Below are 19455 nucleotides of genomic sequence, written 5' to 3'. Positions count from 1 at the left end.
ACCACTTCCCATGGGCAGGCAGGTGTTCAGCCATCCCCAGGAAAGCAGGGCTCCGTACGCATAACAGTTACTTATGCCATCATTCCAAACATCCCCCGCTTCCTCCTTCCCCCAGCTTCACATGCTGAGCAAGATGCCATATGGTATGGGATATCCCTTTGGTCAGTTGGGGTCGGCTGTCCCAGCTGTGTCCCCTCCCAACTCCTTGTGCACCCCCAGCCGTCCCGCTGGTGAGGTGGGGTGAGAGGCAGCAAAGCCCTTGGCTCTGTGTGAGCGCTGCTCAGCAGTAACGAAAACATCCCTGTGTTATCAGCACTGTTTCCAGCACAAATCCAAAACACAGCCACTGGCTACTTGTGAAGAAAATTAACTCTGTCCCAGCCAAAAACAGGACACAGACTGAGAATGAATGAACATAATTGTTGCTAGTTTGCAGTGCCAGATGTAAGGCCCTGGTTGCATGTAAATATATGACAAGAATGAGTAGTGCTTGAGCAAAATAGACAGCTCCATTTTTCAGCTGTCAAATAGTAGGGCTTGTACACTTTGGGCTATGTGTTTCTTGATAACAAAGAAAGGAGTGCAAAGATTTTTTTTTTTTTTTTAACTAAAGTTGTGTGAATTACATTATGAACTGAAATAGCTGTATCTACTTTTGGGGTCTAGCTGCCTTGTGGAATTTATTCTATGTAATGATTATAAAGAGAATTATTTAGATCAGTATTTAGTATCAATACAAAGCTTACATTCTCTGTCTTATAAAAAAAGAAATTGTTTTAAATCTTTTCCATAAAATGTTTTTGAAGGATTCATATAGCCCTGTGTTGAATAATCTGACCCAGACATTCCTATATTTAAAAATCTTAGAAGTATAGAAATGAAAAGATTGCTTGCAGTCATGTAATATAATAGGAAGCAACTTTATTACAGTTTGAATTTCTTACCACAATCCCTGACTCCTAATTCAAATTTCCTAATTAAAAATCCCCTGTTGAAGAATACTTTGTTAAGATTTGTATTTTGGACTATAGAAGGCTGCTAGGATGACAAAATTAAAAGATGCTAGCACAGAGGAAATGATGGTAACAAATATTCAGTAAAGCATTCGATTTCTCTCCTCATTTTTCACAAGAAGAAAGTAGGAAGCTATGAATCACAGAACAAAGGAAGGAAGGAATAAAGTCAAATTATTCTTTATTAAGTAAAGTGGATGGAAATATTACTCTCCTCTCTTTCTCTTCTGTAGTGGTAGCTTTTTTCTGTGAGGAAATTATTTGGAAATAACTTCATTCAATATCTTCTCACCAAGGAAAACCTTGATACAGAAAAGGAAAACTGCCTTGTACAGTTTGATATATGTCTTGTACAATGATCATAATGCTGGTCTTTTCCAAAGAGACAGACATGATTTCTGTCTACTCTGCTGCTAGATGTGGAGTAGGTAGGACCTGGATTCCTTCAGTACAAGGCTTCCCAAAGGCTGAGACAAGCATTTAGTAGCTTGTCTGCAGCACCTGATGGATTTTTGAGGGGGGGGAAAAAAAATCCTTTGAAGAGGGACAGAATGTGTCTCTTGAGAAAGAGGTGATATTTTATAGTCTAGTATTTTGGAGCAAAAAATATTCCCTGGATGAATGAGATAGGGAACCTGTTCCATGGGTTTCCCATGTGTTATCATGGCTATGACTAAAGAGAGAGAGAAGGGTACTCTTTGGATTAAATTCTCTAGATCAAATATATGCAGGTTAAATCCTTTCCATTTATATAGCCATTTACATTACAGTAATTTTACTTTTTGTGCTCATTTGCTCACTGAGAAGCAGATCACAAACTGTTAGCCACAGTGTCTTTTGAGGCCGTAGCTTTTTGCATCATAAACGTGCCCCAAAAGTAGAGGGTGACCCTAACCACCATTCATTTTCATCTCAATACAGCAGCCTGCTCATAAGTCATCCAGAGCTGCAAGGAAGAAGGGCAATTATCTGTTTAGTGCAGTTCTCTGAATTACCGTGTCTGTAAGGCAAATAGTCATTCTGCCTTTGAGTATCTGTTCACAGAAATCCCACTTTGGTGATTAGCCAGCAGACCTTGAGAAATTAATATCAGGAGTTTTAATTAGCTAACTCTTGAGCAACCACTTAACTAATCTGAATATCAAATATAAACACTGGTAGGAAGAATTACTAATTAGTGAATATATGCAGGAAGCTGCAGTCTGTTAAGACATGCTGTCAAGATGGCTTTGGAAAAATGAAATGTAAGGTGAATTGGAGGAGTCAACCTGTTGATATTGTAAGACAGTAGAAGTTGCAGACCCACAAGGAAAGTTCAGGAGTTGGAGCAGGGGTGGGGGGAAAGGCAAGGGGTCAGAGAGGACCTGCTTTACCTTCAGATGTGTCATTTTGTCCTAGAAAGATAAAAAGGAAATATTTTCCTAATATCCAGAGAGTGGGATCACATTTCCCTGGAGCTTAGTGAGACTTAGGGGAAAACATACGGATAATTACATGCTAATTAAGGTAAATGTTGGAACTGACATTAAGGATAAATTTTGGGTGAGATCTCAGTATTCATGAAAAATGATAAAATAATTTTGCTAAAGATTGAACCTCACCTGAATGCTGTGAAGAATATCTTGATTAATAATAAAGAATACAAAAATATAAGGCAAATGATAGGTCTATCAGCAAGATAAGGATTAAGTTGAAGTCCTCAAAAATGGACTTTGTAACTGGCAGAACACAACCACTAATCCTTTTAGCATTTGGGAATGTAAAGATAGTGGAAGCTGGATAAGTCAGGTGTTGCATTCCTGGATATCTGTTAATTACTAGTCATCTAGCTAACTAGTACCTTGGTTGAGTCATTCCTTTATTAAATAGTTGATGCAGTAAGTCAGAGATGGTTCAGATATCCCCAAGGACCTTATTAGCGTATATTTCTATCTAATAAATTAGAAATTGTAATGGAAATAAAGAGGCATAAAAATAAGTCATATATGTTAGCAGTTGTTTATTTCCCCATCCTAATCTCTGCTATATAAGAATCACGTGGTATTTCTATTTCCAAAGTCTGTTTCTGGATTTGACCTTTATAGTGGACTGTTGCCAAGTTAAAAAAAACAACCAACCAAACAAAAAACCCCACAAAAACCCAAAACCACATAACAAAACAAAAACCAATCAAGTTTCCTGAATTTCTAAGAGTTAACCTATGCATGTTTCTTTGTGCTGTGAAGGCAGCATTAATCACTGGAAAAGGCACCTCTTTTGGCTTTTATATAACTGGACTTGCCTCAGGAATACCCTGCTTGCGTGGTGCAGATACAAGTACCACATCTTACAATGTCTGGTTTAGTACGGGTAATGCCTGCTCTAGGAATATAAATAACACCAGAGGCTTCTGAAGAAATCTGATCAAGAGACTCATCATAGCTGTGCAATTACACTCCAATATTAAAAAAATCAGAAGATATAAGTATACTTAAAACTGCAGCTTGCACGTTGTATACACTTGATTTTCAGTACTTGTGTCAACAGAATTATAGTTACATACTGCTGCCAAATTTTCTTCCACACTATCAAAAAAAAAAATGAGATAGTTTAAATATTAAAACTAGATATAGTCAGTGAATGAGATTACTGAGCAAGAAAACTGTAGGTCTTTCCATAAAATATTTCACCTTGAAAATGAATATTCTGAATGTCTGCTGAGCAAATTTTAGTTACAATGAACCAGAATATAGAGGTAGAAACAAAGAGTGTGGATGAAGAAAATGATTCTCTGGAATTAACAAATCTTTTAAATTACAGTTTAGCTGAAATGTAACCTTCTTGGAACAAGCTCATTCCAGTCAGTGGTTTTGTGAGATTTAGCAACCTGACTTGAAAACAAATCCCTTCCCTCCCCCACCATTTGCAAGTTCATTTCCATAGTTTTTATTAACTCTATTCTTTGTTATATAAAAGCTCGTCATACAGCCGTGCTCCAGACTTCTCATGAATCATCACCTAAGAACAGACACTTCTGTGAAAAGTGAGTATCTTGATGCACTGGCAGATCAACGACTCCCAATTAACGTGTCTACCCTAAAGCAGCAGCAAAGGGTTCCCTTGTCTCACCTGCTTGAACTTGCCTCTCAAAATCAGAGGAAATGGGAAGGAAAATCCTTCCGGGTGACAGTTCCACCAAACGAGGAAAGAATAATACAGACTATGGATGCACCCTCTAAGCTAATGCTGGACGTGTTGTTCTTTACATTCTCAACACAGATCCTCATGAGTTAGGCCCTTGCTTTTACAGAGACTAGTTAGATGTCATATTCCAAGTATTTGTCTTTTTTTGATCATCTGTTAAATATTTGTGTTTTGCTAACATGGCATTCTTGTCTTTGTCAATTCAGGCACCGCAACAGTGTCTCACAACTTGAACAGCAGTATCTTGAATGGCAAACAAGCATAAAAAGGTTCAGGAAGTAACTTGTTCAGTAACTTGAAAAAAATATAGGAATTTGAATGCTTGTTACAATATCCTTGATGTAGAGAACATTCCTGGGAGTGAAAGGTCTTGAATTCCTATAGACTATTTCAGCTGGGAGGAATGATTTGTGGTGATTCAAGTAATTAACTACACCTCATTAGATGTTTGAAGAGCTGGCTGTAAACAAATTAAGTGTAAGAATACTGTCCCACACATGACTAGGACAGAGAAATACTTTGTGAATATTCACAAAGCACAGAGAGACAAAACAGGAGCCTTCTGAATAGATAGTAGATTGTTGCTGTCACAAAATATAGATTATTTCCATAAATTAACTGGAAAGGTGTATGGAAATCAGCATTCATTCTAACCTGGAAGTAATGAGCTAACAAACCCCTAGACAGGCTCAGAGGAGATGGGAAATGGTGATTGGACTCTGACAAGAGAGAAGACAGAGATACTCTCAAGAACCTGATGGAATATATGAAATAGTTGAGCTCAACAACATACTGTTCATCTCTATTCTTGATATTATACACGATGGAGAATAAAATCCTCTTTGGTGTAAGTTATGTAACTCAGCACATTATAGGCTTTCACTTGTAAATGTGGCAATGCACATCTTCCACCTGTGGAGGCATTCACAGGGTTACACATTGTTTCCCCATTGTAATTAAGCTGAAAGGGCAGACCAGGAAAAAACTTTAGGAACGAATATGCTATAGTTGTTGCACTGGTTTTTGGATATGAACCTTTTCCCCCTCTGCAGCAAGTAGACTGGGAGTGCGCAAGAACGTGGGAGGGGAAAAAGCCAGGACAGCTGTCCAAAGGGATATTCCATGCCATATGATGTCATGTTCAGCACCAAAGGCTTGCAGAAAGGAGAAGGAAGGGGGACATTTTTACTTATTGAATCTGTCTTCCCAAGCAATCGTTATGCGTGCTGAGGCCCTTCTTCCCAGGAACTGGCTAAACAGCTGCCTGCCAGTGGGAAGCAGTAAATAAATTCCTTACATTGCTTTGCTTGTGTGTGCAGCTTTGCTTCACTTATTAAACTTTCTTCATCTTGACCCACACGTTTTCAGCTTCTGCTCTTCCAATTCTTTCCTCCATCCTGCTGAGGCAGGGGGGAGTGAGCAAGCGACTGGGCAGGTACTTAGCTGCTGGTCGGGTTCAGCCCACCACAAGTATTGTCATCAATTTTCTGATTACTTGGAGCAAAATCTCTTGCAGCTGCACAATCAGATTTCGGCCCTCCCCCCTCCCTCCCCCACCCCACCATGCAGACGTAGTTCTGTGGTACAAAGTTTTACAATTTTGTGTATTTTTATCTAACACCTTAGCTGGTTTTGTTGTATTTGGATCTAAGTCTACAGAGGGGAGAGAGAAGAAACATTTTACTTAATTGCATTTTGAGATCTTTCTTTTCGTTACTCTGCTCATCATTTTGTGTCTATGTATTGTTATTTCCTATATGCCACGGCCTCTCTGCAAGAGGATATCCCTGGATGGTGACCTCCAACAGAAAGCCATAGGGTTCTAACTCAAGGAAGAGCCTTTTACTATCCCATCAGATGTCCCAGGACTTCATCAAGTAGTAGCTGCACTTTGCCACAACAGATGCATTTGATCACCCTTAAACTGCAAAGGGAAGAACATTGTCCAGTCTTGGGGTGCAAGTAAAAAATTGTGCTGCCAAATAAAGGTACCTGAAAGAAGAACACGTATTATGCAGATTATTAAAGAGATAGTGTAGACTGCATTTTTGTTTAGTGTTAAATGCATAGAATTAGTTTAATACTAATTATGTCTGGAAAATTCATGGATGTTCATCAGGTTTATCACGGAATAATGCTGCAATAGCCACTCCAAGGATTCCAGCCTATATTTTAGAGCTAAGATGAGATGCAGTAATTGCGCTTGTAGATAACCTGGTTCTGTATTTTAATGACAAAAACATCCATATTAAGTAGTTGGCACTATTCTACTTCTGTAGCTATGTTCCCACACAGCTAAACTGGACAGAAAACGTACTGGTCTCTGTCAGATATTCCAGACATAAACATTCCTGGTGTAGTTTTGCTTAATCTATATAATTTAACAAGAACAAGTGAACCCTGGAATACCCCAAGAAAAAAATATATTTAAACCAGAAAAGTACATTTGATCTATAAAATTTCCTGTAGAGTCAAAGAAAATAATGTATGTATCATGCAGAATCCAGGAATATTTTAAAACTTGTATTTAGGAGAACTTATATTTTTGTTACGTTCTATATTGTCTTCTGTTATCATATGTCACTAAAACACAAGCTAAAAGCTGTATATGAGAAAGAATGTGAAACAGCTAGGGTTTTCTCTTTTAAAGTTTGCCAACATTTTATTTAATTGTACTATTAAAGAAAATATTCCTTTTTAATTAATATAATGGAAACATCAAAGACTACAATCAGTGAACTTATTTTGAAAACTTAACTTTAAAACTATCACCAAATAGCCAAGATAAACTAAATTTACTGGAAGCAGAGAAAAAAAAAATCATTAAGGCAAGACTGAAATGAAAGTTCTAGTATAATGACCAATGGCCACCAAATCAAAAGCAGTAGGAGAATTGCACATGTAATTGGTTATGTGTGCCATATATTCTGGTCCTGTTATGGTATGAAAAAGAGTTTACTTGATGTCACACAGGAGAGCCACTCCTCTCAATATCCAGTGGTCTGGCGACACTACTGTCCTTAAATAGATCACTGTAATATAGTTTAGATCTGTCCTCTTGGGCTTCTTGTAAAGAGGACAAACATAGAGCTTGGGATCCTTAGGACTGGTTGTATTAACAGCAAATATATGCACCACAGGCAGCTGGACAAAAAGAATCTTTGGTGTAGATTCAATGAGTTTGCTATTTCGTCTGTCCCAGCCTGCACCTTCCAAGTATAGCCCATAGATATATACTCCTTCCTGTGTGGAGAGTAAGCAGATAAATACACAAAATAAAGCATCTGTTTTGTAAAATGAGTAATTGGCTTAAACCACTGAAAGGAATATATGTTGTACAGTAAAAAATATCTGACATTGGATCTTTTCTAACTATTTAACTTTAAACTATTATATCATCCTTTTTCAGAAGATAATGCTTCTGAAATGGATGGCAATAAAAGTTGTTTAATAAAACCTGTACACTATACAATTTGATCTAGTTTACTATAAATTCCAAAAATCAAGAGGTAGTACAATGAAATGGTTGTTTTAATAAAATGTTTTTGTAACTGCAAAAAAAATAAAAAATTTTATTTATCTTCTATACTGAGCAAAAAGTGAGGTGAAGACAATAGTTAACTTTTTCCTCTAGCAATCCAAAATGACTGAACAATGCCAATATAAATTAAATACTGAAATTAATACCAAAACATATTTGTGTGTCATACATACAGAAGGAGGTGCTGTGATTTCTTCTTTGTTTTGCTTTAGCACTTCGTTATGTATTGTGACTGTATCTAAAGCCCAGCCTTTATGTGCTCGAGCTGCTTCTTGTCTCACTGCTGTCAGGAATCCTTGAGAAATTAAGTCAGAGATTTAGTATATATCTCACATGACAAAAAAAATAATAAAAAATTTTACTCTGTTATCTGCATGGTTCTGCACTGAGTGTTATAGACAGATATTCAGAATTCTATTACAATTGAGCACCTTGACTAATGATAGCAAAGTTTGCTTTGGGGCCAAAATGGGAACAAATGACAAAAGTGGCATAGAATGCATTATACTGAGAAAAATATTTTTAAATGGCACTTCCCCACACCCCCCCACCGGAATTATTCAGTTAACAAATGTTTGCTCAGGATACTGATTTACAAATTATCATTAGGCAATCAACTACAGGATCCATCGTAGATTTGTGTTTCAAGAAGGAATTTGAAGGCAGACAAAATGTCAATTATGTGACCTGATATTTATGTAAAGGCAAGTTAGGAAAATGAATAGAAGGAGAAAAATAAATGATAAATGATAGAAGGAGAAAAATAAAATAAATTTCACTGATGGAAAACAGAAAAGGTGTGTCTGAATGTGATAATGAAAATAACTATATGAGTGTGGGGAATCTAGACAAGGTAGTGCCTACAAAGGATGAAAAATTTATATTTTGTTAGTAAAGAAAAGGGAGCCCTAGACAGAAATGAAGGTAGAGGATGACACAATCAAGAAGCGAGTTAGGTGATTTTTTTGAGTATTTTTTTGAACAGACTTTACAGAGGTTTGCAATAAAAAGGGTTTGAGAGGTAAAGAGCTGAATAATATAAGCACAAGATGTCAAATAACCGGGCACCAAAAAGGTTTGGATGTGTTATAAAAGAAAAATCTACAAAAATTAAACACTTGTAGCAAATACCTGGTTGTTTCTGTATAAGTGTCTCAGAAGATGACAGTGTAGTCACCAAAACCCCAACAGCTGCTATTTTAGGCTACCAGATGAAGAACTACTTGGAGTTGTCAGAAAGAGATTGAGGTGAAGAGAGAAAAGTTAGCAATAGAGAACTGCATACTTAAGAGTGATTACTGTAAAGACTTAAAGATGAAATGGCATCAGTTCCTTCTTGATAAGGCGTAAAGGAAAAGACGACTAGCATTTTGTGGGCTGTCAAGTATCTACAAGGAGGTGAAACCACCCAATGAAATACTGACAAGCCAAGGGGGGAAATCATGCAAGTACATGGGCATGCAGTAGAAGAAAGCATTTCAAGATTTAAGTGATTTAACATGCCAATTAGGACAAAGCCAATTAGAAGCTAAGGTATTTGTCACAGTTATAATATTCATTTGTGATGTAAATACAATTAGTATTACATCAGTATTATCAGTATACTGTAGTACTTGAAATGAACTTGTATTAATTTTGAAAATACTATATATTCTGATAAAAATAAAACAGTATGATCTAGGTTTCTAAATTTTGCTAAAAATTAATTATATCTCTATAATGTGATATTTGGTTTTTCACAAGCCTGTTCATTCAAAGTGCCATGTCTACTGAATGGAATATTGTACCAGCACTAACATACATTCTTCCTTAATAATGATAATTTAAAGGAGACAAACACTGATAATTGCTAAAAAAAAAAAAAAATCACAACAGGTTTAAATACAATTATTGGTGATAGTTTATAGTACTATAAATAGATTTTTCCACTAAACTGATAAAATACATTCCTCATGTTTTAACATTATAATGTATTTGTCAGTGCTATGATAGATTTAAAGTTTGATTCACCAGTGCAATTAGCTTAGATTTTCCTGCAATGGCAGCACAGGGCAGTCCAATTTCTGATTTGCCTCACAACAGTCAATTTTAAAACTTTACTGTATGATGTGATTTATGCAGAATTTCCTGGTGAGCAGTATTAGCAATACAGTATAGTTACCTCACCCCTAGTCTGTGCTAAGCAGACTTTTTTCTCCATCTACAGAACTATGCTTTTGGTACACAGAGGTTGAAGCAATTATCAAGTTAAAGACCATCTGTATCTCGGGTTTGTTTGCTATTAGGCTAAATATTTTCCTTGATCAAGAATCTGGTCCACTATCTTCTTTTACACCTCTGTGAGTGCTGCTCTTGAATCACCAGAGATCAGTATGCTTACCAGCTGTGCCATTTATGATACAAATGGAGTGATGTTTTGACTGGCATCTCACTACTATCTTTTAATGGTAATTTGGATGTGCTCCAGGCACCTCAACTGTTTCTGAGAGCTACTCCAAGAAAGACTTTGATATTAGCACTTTTTACAGTCCTGGTCATAGAAAGGCCGGTAAGAATACAAGCATCACAAAGTGAAGATACCTCATAAAATATTAAAGAATTTCAGAGGTTAATTCTAATGAAAAAAACCAACCACCTCATAGCCGTTACATGGGAGAAGTTTCTCATGAGAATTTCTCATTTGGGCATTTGTGTAGGCTAAATGAGATTCTTCTACAAACATGCATCTAATAAGGTAACAGGTTTTGTTCCTCATTAAGATGGTTACAATTTGTTTTTCTTCCTCTTTCCTATAAAACGATAAGTATATCAGGCTATAACAGATAATGATAGATAATGTTTTCTTGTACTTTGCAGTATATCTTTGATTAATTTGGACAAACTGTTCATTAAATTATGTGTGAAATGGAACTACTGTGAAAACTACAGTTTGATGATTCTCTGTGAAAGACAGATAACTGCTATAAATTCTGGTATAGTTGCACATTCATAGAATCATAGATCAGCCTGGGTTGGAAGGCACCTTGAAAGATCACTTGGTCCAGCCTTTCATGGGAAAGAGAGATTATGAGATTATCTAGCACCCTGTCCAATTGCATCTTGAAAACCTCCAGCAATGGGGATACTACCGTGTCCATGGGGAGGTTGTTCGAGTGAATGATTATTCTTGCTATAAAGAAATTCTTTCTGTTGCTACTGTACAGTATATAAATAACATATTGCTCTAGATTAAAGCTCTTCCATACTCACAGTTTACAGTTTGGAATGAGATAAAGTTTGAAACCACAGGAAAAGCATATTTTCTTTAAAAGCCGTATCATTATCATTAAGTGTATTTTCTTTAGAAGCTGTATCATATCATGCTACAATATGTCAACAAAATTAAGCATTTGATTTGTTAACTACGTGTTTTCTTTCTTGTAATATAAAAACTGTGTTTATGGGTCAGACTAAAAGACCATCTGTACAAGCATCCTGTCTCTGACACTAGACAAAGGCAGATGCTTAGTGAAATAATATTACAACAGGCAAAATGGCACATAAATCCTTTCCCTTCTATGTTCTTCCAGATGCTGGCAATCTGGAGCTTAGAGACCTCCCAACTCGAAGGTTAAGTTTGGACAGTCATTTTAATTGCTACCATTGGACCTGTTTCCCATGACTTTATCTTATCTCTTTTTTGAATCCATTTATCATCTTGGCCTCTATGACATATTCTGACAGCAATGAAAACATTTTTCTAGGTGCAATATTAAATTAGATATGTAGTAAAAAGCATTAAATTATGATTAAATACATTATTACTCAAGTCCTTTCAGTACCCTTACCTTGTGGATTAAAGAATCCGGTCATCCAAAACACATTTGGTCTTCCTTCATATATCCAAGTAGAGAATTGATTATTTCTGTCCAAAAGCTCAGTAAACCAAAAGCCAAGCGTTGAAGAATCCCAAGATACTCTTTTCCATACTTGAGGAATTCGAGCATCATACATATTATCAAGTGCATCTCTCAAATTCTGAAGGAATGAAATTATAATACATGAACTAAAGCAATCAAGGTAAAATAGAGTATTCCATACATAGTAAATATGCTTTTACTTGCCTCACTCATAACAATAGTTCCTTCTATGGCTAATTTAAGATCATTCAAACTGTTGCGGAGTATTGTGATCACCTTTTGCATTCGGTCAATTTCTTGTCGAAGAAAAATATTCATAGAGTTAAGGTGGCCCATTTTAATTAAACGAGCTTTAACCTAAAATATAGGAGTGCAGAAGAAGGAATTTAGTTAAACCTGAAATGTTCAAATACTGTTGTTATATATGACATCTCAACTTTGTGTTCAGAAAAGTAAATAGTAGACTTGTACTTCACATTATTCAACTAACATTTATCCCCTTAAAACTGTTGCAGTTTTTATTTTTATTTTTTTCTCTGATACAACCAAATTTTATATGATTTTGCTAGAACAGGACTTCATCCAGAAGGCCCAGGAGACTCCTATCACAAAAAAGTCAAGACTGTTTTTTTTTTTCTCTATTTTCACATGCAGCTTTGGAAGTCCAAGCATAATCTCCATGATCAATTGTTAGATGTCTTGATTTTACATAAAAAAAGCCTCATATCTATTCATGCTGATAGTGATAAAGATGCTGGTTCCTGCTCGAATCTGCTACTGGCTATATGAACTTGCTTTACAGTTCAGGGTTCTTGTTTGGAATGTCTTATATGAAAACTCAGAGGGAACAGTAAGAAAACAACTAAGATTAGCTTGCCTCATGGGGTATGTAATCTGGAGGAAGTTTCTCTAGCATGTCTTCAGCTAAACGATAAACAATTACTTCACGAGTTTCTCCAGATCCTGCACCACTTTCTTTTGGCTGAATGTTGGTAATAGTATCTAGAACATCAGCTGCTGTATTACTTTGGTATCTGAGAGGATAAGAAGTATGTTATAAATTACATAGGATTTTTTAATAGTTAAAAGGATACTTTGTAGAACACACAACTTGAAAGTTGAGAAAAAATGTACTGTGTCACCAGGTTAAATCAAAACCTGTTTTTCTTTGTGTCCTGCACCAAGCTGAACACACCGATAGTGAACAACCTGTGGTTTTCCATGGTTGTAAAGAATATGAACTTCCTTCTACACACCCTGTTATACCCTTGTTGTTTTTCTAATTCAGGGCTAAGAAGAAGAAGAAGAAGGAGTTCCACACACTGCTTCTCAGCCCTTGAGAATGTGAGGTGGCAGAAAAACCTATCATATGATTTCTAGGGATTCTGAGGAAAGGGAAGAAAATGGCATATACCTGAACTTCTAAACAGCTATTTTCTGGGAAGAAGCCATACAAATTTTCTAACAAGGAAGAATATTTCCCTCATTTAGCTACTTCTTAAAAGTGGAATGCAGAAAAGGAAAAGGTGGAGGCATAACTCTGCAAGCTGCCCCTTTATTAAACAATAAACTCTGCTTGACGTATTTCAGGATTAATGATAAAATTAATTTTATCATTATTATCAATGATTCTGCCTTGAGGTATTTCAGGATTAATGATAAAAGCTGCTAGATTTACAACATTGGAGATTAAAACCTTCTATTCCATAGTACAGCATGGGCAGTGCTAATGTAAATTTATGTTCTGAGTCAATACAAAAAAAAGTGAATTAAATTCATGTGGCATTTGTAGGTAAAAGATAGTAGTCCACGTCAGTCCTTCAATACAAACAGAATTATAAGAGTACTTTTGTTATAATGCTATCTAGTGGCACAGAGCTACGAGAGGCAGTAAGGAAGAGTAACAGTGTATGTGTTGGTACTACAGTGCTGGCATTGCCTACTTTTACCTTATGGAATCAGCTGCATGGGGAACATACAGCCTGAGTCTGATGCAGAACATAAATTTATACTGACTCAAAGCATAATTGTGCATGTCAGTTTTACTTTTCAACCTTCATGTGACACCCATCTCCTCCTATTACTCTGTCATACATACAATTATATAAGAAATGAAACCAAGGATTGTGCCACAGGATAGAACATGGGACGTCCTAAAGCATCTAAGCTTTGGAGATAGTATTGTAAGACTACAGAAACTAGATAGTGCAGCATGTCAACATAAACTTGTTTGTGAATGCAATTAGAAAGACTATAAATCATAAACTTAGAAGAAATCCTACTGGCAGTTTGCTTCTCAGAGGCTGTAACTTCTGATTCTGAATGTAGGAATAGTGGGGATTTTGTCTGGCAAAACTCTCAAGCTTTTTCCCATCTATGGCCCTATTTAAAGACTTACAGATTTATTCAAGACCACATATGAACAGAAAAGTTGGATAAAATCAAATTTCTTTTGGACGCATGGCTTCATTCCTAATTTGGATGACATACTGATGGTTGTAACCCTTATTCTGGGTCTCGCTGATCTAACACCTAGTGATAAAAGTGATGTGAACCTTCCTCTTCACATATAAGTACTGTTCTTCCAATACCGCTATCAGACTTTTCTACGTGGAAAGAATAGGTCCCATGATTATTTCATCAATTAAATTATAAAATACACAGAACTATAAAAATTAATGGTCTTTCCTCAAATCTAAACCAAAAAAGTAACAATCTTAAAAAGAAGACAATATGCAAACTTTGGGGAAAAGCAGAGAACAGGTTTTGAAAAAAAAGCTCAAAGGAGCAGAATCAAAGATAAGTAATATTTCTTTCTTCAATGACACAAGCTAGGAATCTTCTGGAGAGGAGAAATGATCATCTGAATCTTGTATAAAGAAGCAATCATGAAAAGCAATAGCTGCTTGAACAAGACAACTTTTATTGTAAACAAAACCAGAAATGACACAAAGATGCATCTCAATGTGTACATAATTAAAAATAATATCCCAGTGTGGAAGCAAGGAGAAAATAGAAACAAGAAATTTCATTCACATAATAGTGGGATGGAGAGAATATAAAACACGCTCTGAAACAAAATTCTTCTGGGCTTTGGAAAACCTGACTTTCCTTTACATTGCAAATAAAATGTTGAAGGACAGATGCAAAGAATAATGAAAAAAAATTGCACAGATTTTGTAGAGGAAATATAATGTTCCCGGGAAAGAAATCAGGTATACACAATGGGGTGTCCCTGAGCACATTTAGGCATCTAAGTGTAGATGTCTGCATAACAGCTGTTTGTCTAGATTGCCCCTATAGGTAATGCAAAGAAGCATGGTTCAGCTTATGTATTTTAGATGTCTGCTTTGTGATCAGAGGAATTGCACTTTACAAGCATCTGTTTTTCTCTATTACAGTAAAGGAAGTCTTGGATAAGCATAAAGGAAGATAAAGTAACATTAAATGAATCTCATTTACAGTGTCAATTTTGCCTAAAAGTATGTAAGATAAAGCACTTTATACCTGTTTATATTGTTTTTCCCTGAAGAAGTATTGCAAAGCAAATTCTGTCATAAGAAGAAAAAAAAAAAAAGAAGGAATTTTCTATGGATTTTGATTTGCTCCAGAAAGAATTATTAAGGATATTTTCTTACAGAGTTTGGATTCAACAACCTATCATAATTTGATAGCTGGATTCTCTGCCATCAGGAATTTTCTGTACTACAAGTTAAAAATAAGAACAAATGCGTTTTGACAGAAACATTACCTCAGCTTGTTGTAAAACCCAGCAATATCTGTTGCAACATGGTATTCAAAACCTCACATTCACCAAAGGACAATGGCAGAGTCTACTCTGTCTTCAGTTGGTTAATAACAGTTTGCGGTAACTTTACAAAAATTCAGTTAGATATAAGGCTTCAGTATGGAACTAATTGGAGAAGGAGTTTTGACAGAAGATTGTCAGAATATTCCTTGCCTGCTCAGGTATCTGTTAACTGTGTTGCCTTTGCAGAGCCTGTGGTTCACATAGCAAATTCAAAATCACTCGCAATGACTTCAGGTGTTAATCCCAAGTGGATGAAAGTATTGAAACTCAGTAAAGTCTTATGGTTGGAACCAATGGATTGGGCTTTTGGCTGAACTGGAAAACTGTCCCACTTAAACCAGTGAGAGATAAGGTCTTTCTTGTCCTCAGTAAAAGCAACATGAAGAGGTCCTGGCTGTCTCAGGGTTCCAATTCTAGCAGTTAGCCTTCTGCAGACTCTGAGATGACTTGATAGGATATTTTAAGGAGAATTTGAATGCAACTTTTTATGGGTTTGTACAGGTTGCTAATCCATTTGGTTCGTGTGTCAAAGATGAAATTCAGACAGATAGTATGTGTGCATAATTGCCTATAACAGACTGTGATAAGACATGGAAAAAAGCATGAAGCTGTTGAACATTTTCGCCAGACTCTTAAGAAACATTTACAAAGAAAATCTCCAGAAAAATTACTAAAGTAGCAGGAATATGCTGATTACCGAGTGGAAGAAAAACTCAGAGAAATGATAGAGCTGTTCCTAGTCACTGAAGCTCCCCACAACACCATTACTCTCAAGTTTCCTCCTATAAATTAGCCCTCCTAAAGCCTAATTTTGGATCCAAAGCATATGTCTCTTTAGGACTTTGTTTAGTTCTCTGTTAAATCTTGGCTCTTCTTTAATCAGTTCTGGAAGGGAAGTCTTGCAAGTATCAGAGAATGACTTGAAACAGAATCTACTTTCAGACTCTTTTCTTGAGAAGTATATATTTACAATTGTAGGTGCTAGGCAGAGTTGATAATAAAACTGTGTGCTGTTCTCAGAGCATGCTTAGAATACTGGGCTTTTGATATGGCACCAGCCTCTTAAATTTGAGACTGAAAAATTGTGGAAAATTATTGTTTTGCCCAAAGGTGTTAGAAGATATTATGTTTCCACAGCAGCTGGGCATTTGAATAACATTTGTTTTGTTTAAAAATACAAAAAGCTGTGTTAAGAAACAATGAATGTGGACATAATGAAAATGCAATAATTCATGGCAGTGAAAAAAATATGATGATGATTCATATACTTTCACAGGGCATATAACATTAGAAGGAAATAAAAGCTAAGCTGTTACACACATTCTTTGGAATTAAAAAGTGAAGTAAGTCAAAGATAAAATTTTAAATTGAGTTTGTAGTTGGTCAAGTTGAAAAGCCTCTTTTAAATAATGGAAATGGCAGGACTGATGGCAACAAAAGATTGCAGGTACATCCAAAGGCATGCTGTAAACCAAATGACAATCCAGATAATCATTTAATGAGTGTGCACACACACAAAAAAAATATACTCTTGGAAGAGAAGACAAACATTAGAAACTTTCTCTAGTTGAACTGTAGAGAGCCTTGTATCACGTGTTCATATAAAAGTTCTATAATGCTTTCAAATTTAAAAAAAAAATAAATTCTAAAACCACGAGGAGTAAGCAATAAGAATTCCAACTGCTTTAAAAGAACATGTAAAATGTAGCTGAAGATACTGCATTCATAATCATGTACATACACATCAAGTGTTCCACTTCAATAGTGAAATTCACATGAATCCTAGATTTCCTATGAAAATATACTTTACTTAAGCATTTCATAGGATTTGTTTCCAAATGCTGAAAGAAAGGGTCTTCATTTTCAATATATTGAGACCTACTTACGTAATATCAGCATTGGGATGGAGTCCAAAGACCTTTGGGCTGTCCATGACAGGAAGTGACTGGATGTATTCAAAATACTGTTCCAGGGTTTTGCACACTGGAATTTTACATCCAGTGTGAAAACAGAAAGTGCTGTCAAACATCTTTTCATTAAACCATACCTGTGAAAAATCCAGAGGAAATAAAACCAAACACAGTTACTTTGCTAGTCAGAGGGGGGGTTTATCTCATTTTTATTCTTGGACAATTTGGGTTCTTGTTTTAGCTATTAGATCTAATTTTACTTGAATATACAAGTAAATCATTAAAAGCTATGTCTTCTAAGTTTGAATTCCAGACAAGTCTTTTTAATAGTTTTTGCTCCTCACTAAAGAGAAAGCAAGGGGAAGAGCCCCACTGCCAAAGAATGACATTTTGAAAAATTAATTTTACTCCAAAGAGTCTTATAAACTGGTAAAGAAGTGCATATTCAGCAGAAAGAGGGTCTTCTGATTTCTGTATTGCAACTGCCAATAAAAATTACAAGTAACTGTATTTTCAAGGTCTCTCACCCTTGCAAAGCAATTAAGAAGACGCTTATCAAAGTCATCTGTGACTTGGCCTCCATATTGTACCTCTCCAATCATGTAGCATACTGTTTTCCATGATATCCCCTGGATGCAAGTAAAGTAAATAAAAAACTGTAGTTATAACATATAAGAAGAAGGTATCTAGCCTGTAATTTTGGTATCATCTGAAGCTCATAAGGCTCTGAAATGTAAGCTGAAAATATCATTGTTGCAAGGAAAAAAAAAATCCCAAGCTTTATTTCTAATATATTTTCTGAGCTCAGCTCTATAATTTTATAGTAGAGTTGGGTTTGATCCTGCTATTAGAAATATATCTCGTTATTTCTTGTGTGACCTGAAATCGCTCTCAGCTGCTACTGCCTCTCTGCTTTTTTTTTTTTTCCCTTCCCCCAGTTTCTCATCTTTCTCTATTGACAAAGAATAGCCATTCCTTGCAAAGCAGCACTATTACATTATTCCTTGACAAATAGTAGAAGACCAAATGGCAGTCACAGAGAAGTTTGACTGGCTCTGTCAAACTCTAAATATTCTGGCTCCCTTTCCAAAATAGATATTGTATAGACCTGTTAATATTTTACATATGGTACTGGAAAAAACAAGATCAAACTCTGAAGTTCTTAACTATTACATATTTTTACATCAAAGATAGCATACAAAATATTTCAGCTTGACTGTCTTACTGAAACTTTGATCATTGGAAGTTGCACCGAAAGAATAGCATTTACTATTATAAATAGTAACATGAAGGAAAAGAAACAATAATTACAGATAGATGCTGTATAAAGCAATTAAATATACTGTACGCAAATTTTAGCATTCACCTTCTTGATGTCACATTCATCTAGGTGATTTTGTATAAACTGAACACTGGCTGTAAAGTCTGCCGAGTTAAATTCATAAGGAATATTCCAACCCAAAGGTCCAAACTTGCGTCTTTCCTTAGGAATACAATTAAAACCAAATATGTTTATGAAACAACATGTAATTTTGTTTTATTATTAAAGTTTACTAATAATAATAATTGTGGAGTAAAGAATTGAACTGATGAAGAAAGCTAGCCTAGGAAACAGCTGTGTGCCTCATAAACATCAGTAAAAATGAAAGTTTATTAAGTTACACCATGAGGGATAAATATTTATAGAAAAAGCAACAGAATCATTTATTGCTACCTTTACTAATCAATGTATCAGACGTAGGTTTGAAATGTCTCATGTCTGTGTGGATGATCAAATTTTTACTAAGTAATTAATTTAAAGAATTACTGAATCTCTGCATTTTCAGCACAGTCAATAATTCCAAGTTCTATGGTTTTTCATTTTTTTTCCTTCATATGTGGTCTACTAAGGGTAGTTTCAATTTTTCAAGCTCCTGTATTAATGGTCAGTTATCCAAAGGCTTCTAGGCTGCCCCTTTTTTCTTACTGTTTCACTGTACTGTTTTAACATACATTTTTCCAAGTTCACAACTTTATTTTAAGGCTGCCATCACTACATTATTTGAATTTATTATTGCATATATATTTGAAAATAAAATTATAATGCTTGCAGTAAGAG

At 35.6% G+C, this 19455-nt stretch overlaps 1 protein-coding gene across 1 annotated transcript in view; it reads right to left on the bottom strand.

Moving 5' to 3' along the window:
- Window positions 1–7029: 7029 nt before the first annotated feature.
- The window catches only part of DNAH8 (dynein axonemal heavy chain 8), a 144945-nt gene continuing 132519 nt past the window's right edge, over window positions 7030–19455 (bottom strand). The window contains 8 exon segments of the mRNA XM_075750088.1: window positions 7030–7439; window positions 7911–8032; window positions 11565–11754; window positions 11841–11993; window positions 12514–12670; window positions 17334–17494; window positions 17885–17986; window positions 18724–18840. Coding sequence (XP_075606203.1) covers window positions 7152–7439; window positions 7911–8032; window positions 11565–11754; window positions 11841–11993; window positions 12514–12670; window positions 17334–17494; window positions 17885–17986; window positions 18724–18840 — 1290 coding nt within the window. The 3' untranslated portion in view covers window positions 7030–7151.

The sequence above is a fragment of the Balearica regulorum genome, chromosome 3 (assembly GCF_011004875.1).
Source record: "Balearica regulorum gibbericeps isolate bBalReg1 chromosome 3, bBalReg1.pri, whole genome shotgun sequence".
NCBI classification, from domain to species: Eukaryota; Metazoa; Chordata; class Aves; order Gruiformes; family Gruidae; genus Balearica; species Balearica regulorum.
Note: the sequence above shows the minus strand (reverse complement) of the source record. Positions and strands in the feature narration are given on the sequence as shown.